Raw genomic sequence first — 16,982 nt, forward strand, 5'->3', positions numbered from 1 at the left:
TCCCATTTTTTATTTAAGATGTATTTACTCATCTGGCTATCCATACTGAAAGTGATGATCAAGCTCATGGGGAACGTGTTAGCAGAATTCAAGCTTACCTACCCTATGATATTTCTCCATTCCAATTTCATCATTAGGGCTTCTATAGTTAGTGATACTCAAAATAGGTGCATAGAACCCTTTACATCTCTTGAGCTTCACTTCTAAGATCAAGGATTCAATCAATTTCTCGGGGTAGCCTCTACTGAGGAACATCCGTTTTAAGGTCAGGCATTCATTTATGAAGTCTTCCTCCAGAGTTACTATTCTTGCAGCTCTTACCAATTGCCCTTTAACTACAGACCGCTTCTGGTGGTAGGGGTGGTTACTTGTGAAGTGCAGAAAGGAGTTCAAATATGTACTCTTTCTATACACTCTTGCTGTATAACCTCGGTTATGGACATCCTTCTTTAAGTTGATGTCTAAGTAGCTAATTTCATCGTTGCTAAAACTAGATGTAAATTTTAAAAAGCTTGTGGTATTATTAAAATAACCTACCAGGGACTCAGCTTTATCTCTATCACCTTTGATGATGATGAAGATGTCATCCAGGAAGCATATGTAGAAGATGATCTTGTCTTTTATGCATTTAATCTTAGAGATAAATTCAAACTCTCATTGGGCCATGACTAAATTAGCCACACTTGCCCCACAAGGTGATTCCATGGCCACCCCAATCTTTTGCAGAAAATATTCATTGTCAAATAGAAAGAAATTATTGGATAAAGTTATGTCCAATAATTCGAGCACCAGGTCGATCTCTGTTGTATCAGCACCTTTCCTGTTCAAAAAAGATCTTATCCACTCTAATCCTACTTCATGGGGCATTGAGGTATATAGATCTTTTACATCTGTTGTAAGGAACCCATGGTCTTCATCAAATTTTAGTTGATCCATTTTCTGTAAAAAAGACCATGAGTCCTTACAAATTTGTGTCTGGAGTGGTAAGTATTTCTTTAAGATAGAGTCCACCCATTGGCACAAGGGTATGTGATCGAGTTCCTTGCATGTACCAAGGGTCGCATTGGGGGGGGTCTGTCATACTCTTATGGATTTTGGGAATACCAATAAGGGCCGGTGTCTGAGGAAAAGACATACTCAAATAGTTATATGTCTTTATATTTATTCTTCCATCAATAAATAATTGCTCAATATAGCCAATAATTCATTGCTGGGTTAAATTAAATTCATTCAATGAGACCTTTTGGTATGCCACTGTAGCTAAGATCATATGCATATGGGCTACATAGTCCCAATTATCCATTATGACTAGGCCCCCACACTTGTCTGGCTTACTAACTCTCACATCTGCTTCTCTCAAGCAGGTCAAAGAGTCCCACTTTTGTTTAGACACATTAAAGTTGTTGCTGGGTGAAGGTAAGTACCTCCTATTTTTTCTAGCATGTATTGAGAGGAGATCCAACTCACATAACTTTTCGAAATCTTGTAATGTTGGATTAGTTGAAGGGTTAAAGGTGCTGGCTATGCATAAGGGGTTATTCAGTTCAGTTGACCCATCTCCCAATAGCACCTTCAAATTCAATTTCCTTATGAAGCATTTAATGTCTATAATTGCCCTTGGTAGGTCTGTATGGAGGCTAGGAACAAACGTATATCCCTTCGTTAATAGCTCTACTAGGTCTGATGTCACACACAGTGAGGAAAAGTTATAAATTCTGAAGTCTCCTGCAATGTTGGTGACTACCTCAAGGCCATTGTTGTTTTTATCTCTTCCATTTGTAGGACCTCTGTATGTTCCTCCTGGGTTGTGGCTTGTTCTGTTGTTTGGGGACTGTACCCACCTGATGGGGGTCCCGAAAGTTTTGGTGGTTTGGATGTTTGGATTCCTGGTTCTTGATCCTGTCACTCCTTCCCACATCGCTGGTCCCTGGGCTGTCCTCCGATTCAATGATTAAGTCATCGTTCTCCAAGTTTACATTCACTTCATTGTTCCCACACTTATTATGCTGATAATAATGATTTGACCACTCTTGTGATGCAGGTAGGTGGTTGTGGATAAGCACTATCAGTGTCATACGCTCATCTGTCCTGCTCTAGTTTTTTCACTCTAGTGGCTTTTAATTTAGTAAGTAGTTGTTCAATGCTATTAAAGATTCTGGAATAGTCATATTTATACCTAGAAAAATCCAGGTCGGCTTTAATTTCATTATCCAATGAGGTGACTTCCTTGGAAATTGAGTCTACCCATATAGTATAATGTTTGATCATTAATTCATTAAATTCCATTCCTTGTCTATCAAAGTGCTGGAAAAGCACTAAATGGAAAGGTGAATTTACTTCAATACCAGTGTGGTACTGTGCCTTCTGGAGGCCCTTTGGAATCATTCGCTGTTTAATACATTCTTTGAAGTACTGCATTTCGAGTTGTAACTTCTTTAATTTCAGAAGTTTATGATCCAAGCTGTTAAGTTTCACATTAATTGGTGCTGATGTTGCTTGATTCATATTTAAACCTCCAGCCAGTTGTCCCCTTTCAGAGGCTGGGTACTCAAATGATAAGGCAAAAGTTCCATTGACCCAGTCCTCAAGAATGGGGATCCCAATAAGCCCCGAGGTTACATTCAGCTGATTTGGGCTGTTGTTCCCATCCTGATTCATAGCTTGTAGATTCACATTGTTGTTCTGTTGGGAACCAAGCCCTATTATCGATCTATTCGGTGGGATGTTCTGAACCACTCTCACTGAACCTGCTACTATTGCCTGTCTATTCATTGCAGCATTAGTAGTCTGCAACTCCTTATACTGTTGGTCCAAGGATTCCATCCATGTTGCTAACAAATTGACCTTTTGTGTTAGTACCTCTATTAACGCAGTGAGGTTGCCACCCTCACTATTAACAGCCAGCTGTGAGTATAAATTAGGACTAACCTGGCCTCCTGATGCCATAAGAAACCAAAAAACAGCGTGCTAAAACAAACTGAACTACTAAAAAGAAAAACAGTCAGGAATCTCCGGTAAATCCTTAAAGTATTTTTGCTTTTTAATCCAATGTGCAATTTCGTTCAACTCCCTGGTTGAATTTCTTCAGACAAAAACAGTTCTCTCATACCATTTCATTTAAAACACATAATTAAAGAACACATGTTTCAAAAACACCTATCACAATGTTGCAATAATTAAAAGCATAATTAACACTTGTCTGCCCATTATCAGCAGCAATCAATGGGCGGAAACATGAATCCTCACTTCAAAATAAGACAGTCATATATAAAACATCATACATAAAGAAACTTAGTTAAATATTTTAACCACAATACAAGTACGGGTACAACAGACAACTCAGTCACATACTTACAATACAAAGTAACACAACCTTCTAACACATAAAACATTAAAATGCGTTGATCTTCTGGTTAGATGTATCCAAAATATATCAAAAACAGTTTGAATCAATGCACCAAATTTAAGAGCATGTCACTATAAGGCGTACCATGATAATGGAATGGACCGGCAGTCAACAACAGTCGCTTACTGTCAGAAGTATAGAGTTTCTTTATGTTGGTCATTTACTCATGCAGTCACCCTTGTTCTTACATAAATAAGTTAAGTAGAAAGAAATTTAACTTAGTAAGGCTTCTTTGCAAGGGGAAACAATTAACAACAAGTAACCACCCCTACCACTAGAAGCACTTTGTAGTTAAAGGGCAATTGGTAAGAGCTGCGAGGATAGTAACTCTAGAGGAAGACTTCATAAATGAATGCCTGACCTTAAAAATGATGTTTCTCAGTAGAGGCTACCCTGGGAAATTGATTGAATCCTTGACCTTTGAAGAGAAGCTCAAGAGATGTAAAGGGTTTTTTGCACCTATTTTGTGTACCACTAACTGTAGAAGCCCTAATGATGAAACTGAATGGAGGAACATCATAGAGAAGGTGAGCTCGAATTATGCTTACACGTTCCTCATGAGCTTCATTACCACTTTCAGTATGGATAGCCAGATGATTACATACATCTTAAATAAAAACTGGGATTTAATCAAAAGTAACAAAGACTTGTCATGTAGAATAGGGGACCCACCTAGGATTACATATAGGAGAGGTCCAGATTTGAAGAACATACTGGAGAGTAAAATATTAAGGAAGTCTAATTTGGCTGGCATGTCTAGATGTGAGAACTGTAATTTTTGCAGACATATCAGGGCAACTAAATTGTTTGACATTAATGGCACGAATTATAAAATCAGGCATAAATTCAATTGCAGTTCAAAGGCGGTCATATATTTAGCCAAGTGCCAGCAATGCCCTGCCTATCATATAGGCAAAATGGACCATAATGTCTGTGAACGTATCTACGAGCACCAATATGCTATTGGCAAGGGCTAGCTAGAAAATGTCATGCTTCACAGGCCATTCTTTCAAATATTCAGCTATTGATGAAGTCGCACATAACATAAGGGGAGGCCCAAAGAGTTTAAAATTGGAAGAACTCGAATTGCTATGGCAAATTAAGCTAGATGCATATAAATATCCAGGGCTGAATGATGCCTGTTCTATCAAATGCATCCTAAAATTGAAAAGCTTGGAAAGATAATTTTAGATATAGAGTACACATTGACATGACCTTTGAAATTGTAACTTAATATGAATCCATTCAAGTCATGCCTATAATGTTTAAGCTTATATAGCCATAAATATGTTAGCATTCAGATGATGTACAATTTTAGATGCCGTTTGTTATTGTGTCAACCCATGGCACCGTGAAGGGTTTCATGATCTTTTAGGGAGTTAAGACTTTTTATTGAAACGTAATATGAAATTGACTAGCTTATGCATAGTATCCCTTAGTTAAATGCTCTAAAGCTTAGATGATTTATACTTATAGATGTCATCATGTGGGTTTGTAACACTGCGTAGTGGCTAGTGGCTAGAGTTTTTTAAGTATTGGTGTTTTTAGGAGGTAACTATATGAAGCTTGTTATGAGTTTTTTTTAATTAATTATATATGTGTAATGCTTCTAGACTGACCTCCTCTATCCTATACAGGGTATATTTAAAATTAGTTTATTCCCCTCCTGGTTCTCTGGCTAACTGGGTCACTTGTGAGAGTCTTACTCCTTCCTGCCAAATTAACCTATGTTTGTTCATTAAAACGGCAGAGTGATGGTCACAATATAACATAACATCATAATCTGATATGCCCAGGATAAATAATTTCACTAATTCAGACTTGTACTTCCCTCGCTCAATGGGAGGTTCCATTCTGCTTAACATTGCCCACGATAGATCTTGGGAAGATACCTCACAATAGCAGAGATTCTGTAAGAACTGGATGATTTGTTTACCACCAATAGTTCTGTACTTATAAATTGATAATTTATGCTTGGAAGAAATATGAGCATGCTTTAACTTGGTTAGTGGGCTGGGCTTGCTGCTGATGACGGGGTAGCCGTTTGCCAATAAAGCACGCCCACTAGATGACATATCAGGGTATGAGGCGGAGACTTGCTTTGATGGATCCAAAAATCTAAACCATCAGAGACAGAGTTCCTTAATATTCAAAGGCCTTGGTATGAATTGTTTCCCCTTGCAAAGAAGCCTTATTAAGGTAAATGTTTTCTACTTAACTTATTTATGTAAGAACAAGGGTGACTGCATGAGTAAATGACCAACAAAAAGAAACTCTATACTTCTGACAGCAAGCGACTGTTGTTGACTGCTAGTCCAATCCGTTATCCTGGTACACCTTATAGAACATGATTTTAGGTTTAGTGCATTGATTCAAACTGTTTTTGATATATTTTGGATACATCTAACCAGAAGATCAATGCATTTTAATGTTTTATGTGTTAGATGGTTGTGTTACTTTGTATTGTATGTGATTGAGTTGTCTGTTGTACCCGTACTTGTATTGTGGTTAAAACATTTAACTAAGTTTCTTTATATACAATTTTTTATATTTGACTTTCCTACTTTGATTTTTCAGCCAGAAGTGAGGATTCATGTTTCCGCCCATTAATTGCTGCTGGTTATGGGTGGACAAGTGTTAATTATGCTTTTAATTAATGTAACATTGTGATAGGTGTTTTTGAAACGTGTTCTTTAATTATGTGTTTTAAATGAAATGGTATGAGAGAACTGTTTTTATCTGAAGAAGTTCAATCAGGGAGTTGAACGAAATTGCACATTGGATTAAAAAGCAATAATACTTTGAGGCTTTACTGGAACAATCCTGACTATTTTTCTTTTTAGTAGTTCAGTTTGTTTTAGTACTCTGTTTACTAGATATACGTAACCAGTAATTTGGTGAAATAAAAAAAAAAAAAGACATTGTTATCATCTTGACCGGAGTACCACCTCACATGCAAGCTTGTGCCCTTACCAGACTTTTACATGTAAAGTCAGTATTTTCACCTGATGCCACTATTTGTATAAGAAACAAAGAGGTCTTTCCCTCTGAAACAGATAAGCATTTTCAGTTGTGTACTTCATGGAACATTTTCAGTTGTGTACTTCATGGAACATTTTCAGTTGTGTACCTCATGGAACATTTTCAGTTGTGTACCTCATGGAACATTTTCAGTTGTGTACCTCATGGAACATTTCTTCCAAAGCCAGAATTGTTCCCTTTTTCTCTGTGCTTAATGAGAGGCTTAATGTTTTGAATGATATTATCCAGCTTGCTTTTGGAGAACAGTATGAATATCTTAAATGAAATATCACAGTATCCTTAATATCCTGCTCCAAAGTTAGTTGCTGAAGCTACTATGCTGCAATACCTTCCTGATTACTGCAAGTGGGATAGTCTTTGTTGTTTTCTCAGCTTCTTTTCTAAGGATCAGCATTTTAATTTTATTCTCAAGTTCTGAAATCCAGAGGAAATAAAAAGAAACTCTTAGAGTTGGTTATACATTCTGTGTTTATCCCTGAAAAAGGTTTTGTGGTCTTTTTTTGTTAGTTCATGATTCTTGCAGCTGACCTTCAGCTGCCTCATAATATGTCCTCATCCTAACCTGCTCATGCTCCTCTGGACTCTCTCGGACCCATTCTCAGTGCCATTGAGAAGACTGAGGCTCCTGAGGTAGCATTGTATTATTGCCAGGGAGTGTACTTCCTTTAATTCCCAACCCCCATGCATGTGTGTAGCACCCTGTGTATGGGATGTGTCATGGGCACCAGCACTTCCCTGCCCATTCCCTCCACAATAGGTTTGATGTCAGCAGTATGTTCCACCCATTCCAGGCAGCACTATATGTTATTGTCTCTCCAGTCACCAACAGGGACATCAGTGCACTGATGTGTGAACCCCCCCCCCCCGCCATGATGAGAACTCCCATACCTTCAGTCTGTGCTATCGAGTGTGAGCATGAATAATGGACATCAGTTCACCTGGGCTATGGTCGGGCTTTAACCCTTTATGTCATGTGTGTGTGTCGGTTCTACTGTAGATTATTATAGTCATTGCAAAAATAACAGTATTGCTGTTGTCTTATTTGTTTTCCATGTAAAATAAACTATTAAGTGTATATTGAAAGTTGCTGTATAAACACAGAAACTTGCAAAAGAAGAAAGAGGGCTACATTTTCATGTGGCATGAATTTATGATAGTCACATTCTAAGAATAGTTGTGTAACATAATTACATAAAAGACTTCAATTAACTGAATATTTTTTATTAATTTTATTTTAGCTTACCCCATTTGGGAATGCATCTCTGGTGAAGATAGGCCAGGTCCTCCAGTTCACATCATGACGATAATTCTGATGGACATGTTCTCCCAATCCATAAATATTACTGCTAGGAACTTTCATTGTAAGCTGTAAATACTGATTAGAATACACCAAGGGTCCAATAGTGGTATCAAACCTAAATATTAAATAAATTAATGTTAAACAAACTAAGTTTTTGTACTTGAAAATTTCTACTCATTTTTTTTTTTTTGATATGTGTCCTGCTGTACATCGAGGAATTAGTTCAATGCAAAAGTATAAATGGAGACAGAGCAATTAAATTCATTTTGTACTTTGCTAAATGCATTATGTCATAACTGCTATATCAGATTTGTTCAATAAAATAGTAAGTGCTCTTAACTTTTGCCAGAAACACTGATGCTTTGTGTAAAACTTAACTAATTAAATAACTCACAAGTCTGAATTCCTAAACTTAGAAAGAAACAATTTAGGCTCGCATAGTGTATACCTTAAAAACAGAACTGTTGGATCAAAAGTTCTTCAGAAGATGTCTCCAAAAACATGATAAACTGAATGATGATGAAATATCCATTTATTAAATATCCAAATAAAAGCTGAGTGCTTTTGTCCCTAAAATAGTATGGGACTTCATTAGAATCCCACCTGTCCACAACTTGTACTTATCCAGATGTCTCAGTAGGTCCAGAGGAATAATTAAAGACTGTACTCACCCTGCTTACAAACCGTTCCTGCATCTATCATCCAGAAAGTGCTTTCGAAGCATACGTTCCAGAACTACGAGATTCAGGAACAGCTTCTTCCCTAATGTCATCAGGCTGCTAACCTTTAATAACCACTACACTCCATGATGTACAACTGGGTCAGTAGAAACTGTCTCAAATTGTGCAAGAACCTTTTTACCAGTTTCACCTAATACTTAGTGCAATATTCGCCATGACTGTAACCATCTAGAGAAGTAGCAATGCAGTAAAATATCTCCTCTTTCAGTGCAATACGTGCAAATCCATAAATTAACCATAGTACAATATTCTAAGGTCCATAGTGCAATATTCTAATGTTCACAGTGCAATATGCAATGTCTTTCTGTGCAAGGACCAATGCAATGTCTTAACCAAGTACCTGTGCAATACAAATGTCTCATGTAAGTAAGTGTTCAGTTCAAAATAAAATGTGTTTCTAATTATAGGTTCATATGTTCATAGGTAGGTATTAGGCTATCTGCCCGAGGGCATGTATAAGCCTAGCCAGTGTGTGTCGGCTTTTACCTCCCCATTGATTAACTAACTGAGCCTCTGTCAAGCAGAGCCAATGAAGTGATCCCAGGGGTGTATTTTCTGTTACCCATCCACTCGTCAAGGCTTCTCTTGAAGAGTGTTAGTGAGGGGCTCTGCCTAATGTAGTTAGGAATTTTGTTCCAAAGCATGGGGAGTCTCTGTGACAGGAATCTATCCCTCCAGCATGTTCTATTTATTGTTGTGGTGAGGTTTAATTCACTAGAGTGCATGGCTCGCAGTGACTTGGATTTTTTTAGGTGGAGCATGTCCATCAATTCTGAGTTGGACATGGCTTTGTAAGTCAGGCAGAGATCACCTCTTAGTAAGCGAAATGTCACTGAGTATAGCTGGAGTTTTTTCAGTTGGGCTGCATAGTACATATGTTTGAGGCCAGTAATCCTCTTGCTGAGGTGCTTTTGTGGTCTTTCCAGCTGTTGGAAGTGTCTTGTGAGGTACATCCCAAATGAGGCATTGTACTCTATGATGGGTCTGATGAGTGACGAGTAGAGGGGCACTATAACCTCTTTATTTCTAGATGCTAGATTCTAGTAATTAAATGGGCCACATAGAAGGATCTCCTAACTACTTTGACAATATGATTGTCAAAGGAGAGATTACTATCTACCTGGGTCCCCAGATCTCTTATTACCTCTTCTGTATTAAGGAGGCTGCTGCCTATGTGGTAATTTGTGGGTGTTTTGTTTTTCCAAAACGGGATGACTATGCATTTTTTGGCATTTAGCTTGAGGCCATAACTTTGACATCAGGTGTCTGTCTCAGTAAGGCCTCTTTGAAGGATGTCGGTGTCAGCCGGAGAGTAAATTATGGCTCCCAGTTTGCAGTCATTGGTGAACTTGGTTAGCCATAGTCCTCCTGTGTTTGCCTGTACTTCTGAGAAATATATGCCAAACAGTAGGGGTTCCAGAACAGAGCCTTGCGGGACACCACTTTAAAGTTGGACCTGGAGCCCGCTATTCTTATCGTGTGAGTTCTGTCTATAAGTCAGTTGGCAACTCAACTTGTGACACAGGGGTTTATGTTCAGGCTGGTGAGTTTTTCTATAATACCGGAGTGAGGAATGGTGTTGAACGCCTTGGCGAGATCAAGGTAGGCTATGTGAACCGCCTTTCCCTTGCAGACAAGGCTAGCCAGGCTTATGGGGCAATAGTTACCAGGGTCAGTTGTGGCTCCTCCTTTGTGGAGCAGAATAACCATTGCTGTGTGCCATTCTATGGGCATGTAACCTGTGGAGAGGCTGAGGCTGAACAGAGTGTTTAGGTGGGGGGGTTAGTTTGTTCTGTAGTTCGTGCAAGACGCAGCCTGGGACACCATTTGGCCCCATTGATGCTGTGTTTTTGGCTTTTGAAAGGGCTGTTTTTACCTGTACTTCTGTCATTTCCGGGTCACTACACTTTTCCAGTATTGTTGTGGGCCCTTTTGAAGGTGAGAGGGAGGTGAAGTTTGCACTGAATCTATTTGCGTTGGAGAGAAGCCTTCTAGCTTATGTGCAATATGTCTGTCTAACTGCATGTCTCTGATGTAATAGCCAGGTGTTATATCTGTAAATGTCTGTGAAAATAGTCTGTATGGTGTCTGCACATTGAGTCTGGAGATATGGAATTTCATTCAGTTTTTGCACTTGTGTGATTTCTGAATGACAATAAAGTTTACTTTGACTTTTGACTTTGACTTTGACATCTTAATTAGTTTAAATATCCTTTTCAAACAATCACGTTAACTTTTATCCAGTCACAAAAGTGACACCATTAATTTAAAATCATTAATTAAAATATATTCTTTAAAATGAAACATTGTTGTGATGACAGTAAAATATCAAACTATTTTTGAAAACATAAAAAATATACAGTGCATGATAAAAATCTTCTTCTTATTGACACTTTAAAAGCAATACAAGAAAATTTGTTCAGAAAAGACTTTCAGTAACACTGGTCCTCAATTTAATATTGTAACTAAAGATACCTGGTCATTAAATTTCATACCATGTGTTGCACCAAGCTTCAATTGCATATCAATGTCCTGTCTTCCAACTTTGTCTCCCACAAGCCACCCCCTTATGTCAGGGAAAACTAATTCCAAGACTACAAACATGAATTTGGAATTTTTACAAACTAAAGTATGCTTGTACATGGCAATATTTCAGTTACTTTTCAAGACTGCTTATGTGTGTTCATATATTCTTTTCCTAAAATGCCTTTCTGTTTGCCCTATGTAGAACTTGGAACATGGTTTACATATAGCAATATAAACCACCCACCCAATGGTGGCACAGTTACCAGATGACAAGTGAACCTTGTGCGGAAAACAGATAAAGGTAATAACATATTATTCCAGGATAAGGGGGCACTGCTTACATATTTCACATCTACAAGTTCCTCTGTTATTACTAGTTTTAACAGTTAAAGTATGTTCGAGTAGATATTTACAGTTCTTGGCTGTTTTGTAAATAAAATGATGTATCCCACCTAATGTTTTTGAATGTAGTTGTTGACTTTCAAAATGTTCCAGTTATTAAGCACTATATCTTTAATTTTATTTGCACAATTATTGAAAGTCAGCACAAAAATTAATATAATTCACTCTATCATGTGTATCTCATATGTTAACCAATGTTTGTTCGGCACTCAAAAGGGGTTTGCACCTGGTACCCCAACCTTTTGCCACAGAGGTCTTAATATTGTTAAACAATGACTAATGGCAGTTCCTATCCAGGAACATATTAACCATCGTATCAGTCTCTGCCAGGAAGCTTCTTTAATCTGAAGATATCCTGACTACCCTGACTAGTTGACCCTTGAAAATATTTTTCTTACAGATATGTGGGTGGCAGCTGTGGAGGTCCAAATAGCTATTAGAAAAAGAGGGTTTCCTATATATCTTAGAGTTAAAACAGCCTTTTGCCAAATTCTTAGAAATGATGACATCCAAAAAATCCACCATGTTTTCTTATATTGCTTTTAAAGTGTTCATAATAAGATTTTTTTCATGCACTGTATATTTCGCATGTTTTGAAAAATGGTTTGATATTTTACTGTCATTGCAACAGCATTTTTTAGACAATGAATTTTAATTAATCATTTTAATTAATAGCTTCAGTTTTGTGACTGGATAAAAATGAACATGATTGTTTGAAAAGGATATTTAAACTGACTAAGATATTTAATAGTATGGTTCTGATGAAGTTCCATACTGGTTTAGGGACTACAGCTCTCAACCTTTACTTTAATATTTAATAAATGGATATTTCATCAGCATTCAATGTACCTGGTTTTGAAGAAATTTTCTGAAGAATTTGTGATTCAACAGTTCTGCTTTAAGGTATATACTATGTGAGCCTGAATGTCTGCACATTGAATCTGGAGATATGGAATTTCGTGCAGTTTTTGCACTTGTGTGATTTTGGAATGACAATAAAGTTTACTTTGACTTTTGACTTTGACTTTGACATCTTAGTCAGTTTAAGTATTGTTTTCAAACAATCAGATGTTAACTTTTATCCAGTCACAAAAGTGAAGCCATTAATTTAAAATCATTAATTAAAATTAATTCATTAAAATGAAACAGTGTTGTGATGACAGTAAAATATCAAGCCATTTTTCAAAACATAAAAAATATACTGTGTATGATAAAATTCTTGTTATTATTAACACTTTAAAAGCACTATAAGAAAATTTGTTCAGAAAAGACCTTAAGTAACATTGGTCCTCAATTTAATATTGTAACTATACATACCTGGTCATTAAATCCCATACAATGTGTTGCACAAAGCTTTAATTGCCATATTAATTTCCTGTGTTCCAACTTTGTCTCCCACAAGCCACCCCTTATGTCAGGGGAAACTACTTCCAAGACTGCAAACATGAATTTGGAATTTTTACAAACTATAGTATGTTTGTACATGGCAATATTTCAGTTACTTTTCAAAATTGCTTATGTGTGTTTGAATATTCTTTTCCTAAATTGCCTTTCTGTTTGCCCTATGTAGAATTAGGAACATGGTTTACATATAGCAATATAACCCCCCCCCCCCCATGGTGGCACAGTTACCAGATGCCAAGTTGTGCGGAAAACAGATAAAGGTAATAACAGATTATTCCAGGATAAGGGGGCACTGCTTACATATTTCACATGTACAGGTGCATCTGTTATTACTATTTTAACAGTTAAAGGATGTTCAAGTAGGCATTTACAGTTCTTGGCTGTTCTGTAAAGAAAATTAGGTATCTCACCTAATTTTTTCAAATGTATTTGTTGACTTTCAAAATTTTACAGTTATTAAGTACTATATTTTTAATTTTATTTGCACAATTATTGAAAGTCAACACAAAAAGTTGTATAATTAACTCTATCCTGTGCATCTCATATGTTAACCAATGTTTTTTCGGCACCCAAAAGGGGTTTGTACCTGGTGCCCCAACCTTTTACCACAGAGGTCTTAATATTGTTAAACAATGACTGTGGGCAGTTCCTATCCAGGAAGATGTTAACCATCATATCAGTCTCTGCCAGGAAACTTTTGAAATCTGAACATATCCTGACTACCCTGACTAGTTGACCCTTGAAAATATTTTTCTTACAAATATGTGGGTGACAGCTGTGGAGGTCCAAATAGCTATTAGAAAAAGAGGGTTTCCTATATATTTTAGATTCAAAACAGCCTTTTGCCAAATTCTTAGAAATGGTGAAGTCCAAAAAATCCACCATGTTTTCTTATATTGCTTTTAAAGTGTTTATAATAACAAGACTTATTTCATGCACTGTATATTTTGCATGTTTTGGAAAATGATTTGATATTTTACTGTCATTGCAATAGCATTTTTTAGTCAATGAATTTTAGTTAATAATTTTTAATTAATAGCTTCAGTTTTGTGATTGGATAAAAGTTAATGTGATTGTTTGAAAAGGATATTTAAACTGACTAATATATGACAGTATGGTTCTGATGAAATTCCATGCTGGTTTAGGGACTACAGCTCTCAACCGTTACTTTAATATTTAATAAATGGATATTTTATCAGCATTCAGATGTTCCTGGTTTTGAAGAAATTTAGAATTTGTGATTCAACAGTTCTGCTTTAAGGTATATACTATGTGAGCCTGAATGTCTGCACATTGAGTCTGGAGATACGGAATTTCATTCAGTTTTTGCACTTGTGTGATTTCTGAATGACAATAAAGTTTACTTTGACTTTTGACTTTGACATCTTAATCAGTTTAAATATCCTTTTAAGCAATCACATGATAACTTTTATCCAGTCACAAAAGTGAAGCCATTAATTTCAAATCATTAATTAAAATTCATTCATTAAAATGAAACAGTGTTGTGATGAGAGTAAAATATCAAACCATTTTTGAAAACATACAAGATATACAGTGCATGATAAAAATCTTGTTATTATTAACACTTTAAAAGCAATATAAGAAAATTTGTTCAAAAAAGACTTTAAGTAACATTGGTCCTCAGTTCAATATTGTAACTATAGATACCTGGTCATTAAATCCCATACCATGTGTTGCACCAAGCTTCAATTGCCATATTAATTTCCTATGTTCCAACTTTGTCTCCCACAAGCCACCCCTTATGTCAGGAAAAACTACTTCCAAGCTTGCAAAGATTAAATTGGAATTGTTACAAACTAAAGTATGTTTGTACATGGCAATATTTCAGTTACTTTTCAAGATTGCTTATGTGTGTTCCTATACTCTTTTCCTAAATTGCCTTTCTGTTTGCTCTGTGTAGAATTTGAAACACGGTTTACATATAGCAATATAAACAACCCCCCAGTTGTGGCACAGTTACCAGATGCCAAGTGTACCTTATGTGAAAAACAGATAAAGGTAATAACAGATTATTCCAGGATAAGGGGGCACTGCTTACATATCCCACATATAAAAGTACCTCTGTTATTACTATTTTTAACAGTTAAAGGATGTTCAAGTAGGTATTTACAGTTCTTGGCTGTTTTGTAAACAAAATTAGGTATTACACCTAATGTTTTCAAATATAATTGTTGACTTTCAAAATGTTCTGGTTATTAAGTACTATATCTTTAATTTTATTTGCACAATTATTGAAAGTCAACGCAAAAAATGTGCATAATTAACTCTATCATGTGTATCACATATGTTAACCAATGTTTGTTCTGCACCCTAAAGGGGTTTGTACCTGGTGCCCAAACGTTTTACCACAGAGGTTTTAATATTGTTAAACAATAACTGTGGGTAGTTCCTATCCAGGAACATGTTATCCATCGTGTCAGCCTCTACCAGGAAACTTTTGTAATCTGAACATATCCTGACTGCCCTGACTAGTTGACCCTTGAAAATATTTTTCTTACAAATATGTGGGTGGCACTGCGGTGGTGGTGCTGCGATAGTGTAGTACCCTCACAGTAAGATGTTGTCCTGTTTGATTCTCAGCTAGAGCGTCTTCTGTGTGGAGACATGCGTGAATGGGCGGACCTTCATTGAAGGTTGTGCGTCAGGGCTGGCAAATCTACTGCCAATCATTAGCGGACCGTAGTTCCGCTGTGGTGAACCCTAACCGGGAAAAGCCGAAAGACACAACAACAACAACAAATATGTGGGTGGCAGCTGTGGATGTCCAAATAGCTATTTGAAAAAGAGGGTTTTCTATGTATTTTAGAGTCAAAACAGCCTTTTACCAAGTTCTTTGAAATGGTAGCATCCAAAAAAATCCAACATGTTTTCTTATATTGCTTATAAGTGTTCATAATAACAAGATTTTTTCATGCACAGTATATTTCATATGCTTTGAAAAATGGTTTGATATTGCAACAGCATTTTTAGTCAATGAATTTTAATTAATAATTTTTAATTAATAGCTTCAGTTTTGTGATTGGATAAAAGTTAACATGTGATTGAAAAGGATATTTATACTGACTAAGATATGATAGTATGATTCTGATGAAGTTTCATACAGCTCTCAATCTTTACTTTAATATTTAATAAATGGATATTTTATCAGCATTCAGATGTTCCTCATTTTGAAGAAATTTTCTGAAGAATTTGTGATTCAGCGGTTCTTCTTTAATGTATTTACTACTTGAGCCTGAATGTTTTTTTTTTTCTAAGTTTGGTATAGGTATTCATTTGGAGGCTGCACAGACACACACTGCTTTATTTGTATTCTGGAATGGATTTGAATTCTGAATTCCTATTAATAATCACAGCAGTTTATTCTACATGATTCTATTTTCAAAATATCAGCATCTTCATACTATACACCAAACTATAATATTTTATGTATCCTGAAAATTCATCAAGAATGAATAATGCAAATAAGAATGTTTTGTAGAAAAGATGCACACTATTATATAACAAGTGCAACAATTATTCCACATTTGCATGAAGGAAGAACACAAGTTAAAAGGATTAATTGATTCTTAGCAAGAGAAATGAAAGTACCTTTGAGTCTTATTCTTATGTAGCAACATAACAGAACAACAGAAATGACAGTTAATACATGTTTTATGGCAATAATTGTGGCATTAAGAATTAGATAGACCTTAAAAATGACAATGTGTAAATGTAGACTAATTGAAAATAGTAATTTTAAGTCAGAGCAGTGCATGTTTTTGAGATTATTATAAAGCTAAAGCACTTTATTCCCTAATTTATGTAGGACATAATATGTCACTGGTGCCTGTAAAAACAAAATAGTTTTGGAGTGCTTTCCAAAGTGTTTTTTTTTTAATTCTTGTTTTGCAAAAACAGTATTTTGGAAAAATAATCTTTAAAACATATTTCAGGGAGTAATGATTGGCCAGTTCTCCAAACAGGTATCATAACAGCTTTAGTGCAAGATGACTGAACACAAACCACAAAGAAGAATTAATAGCATTCTTATTCAATAAATATCCCTGATTATCACACAGCTGAGCATTGCTGCAATCTCTATATCACCCTGAAAGAACTGGGGACTTCATCAATAAGTTAGCAAAACCGGCAAGCAAAAATA

At 36.1% G+C, this 16,982-nt stretch overlaps 1 protein-coding gene across 1 annotated transcript in view; it reads right to left on the reverse strand.

The window, feature by feature from the left end:
• LOC122801170 (maltase-glucoamylase, intestinal-like) overlaps positions 1-16,982 on the reverse strand; it is a 516,102-nt gene that overhangs the window by 455,376 nt on the left and 43,744 nt on the right. Inside the window, exon 7 of the mRNA XM_044070733.1 lies at positions 7,692-7,863. Coding sequence (XP_043926668.1) covers positions 7,692-7,863 — 172 coding nt within the window. The remainder of the gene's footprint in view (positions 1-7,691; positions 7,864-16,982) is intronic.

The sequence above is a fragment of the Protopterus annectens genome, chromosome 4.part1, assembly GCF_019279795.1.
Source record: "Protopterus annectens isolate FY-2018-M chromosome 4.part1, PAN1.0, whole genome shotgun sequence".
Taxonomy (NCBI): domain Eukaryota; kingdom Metazoa; phylum Chordata; order Ceratodontiformes; family Protopteridae; genus Protopterus; species Protopterus annectens.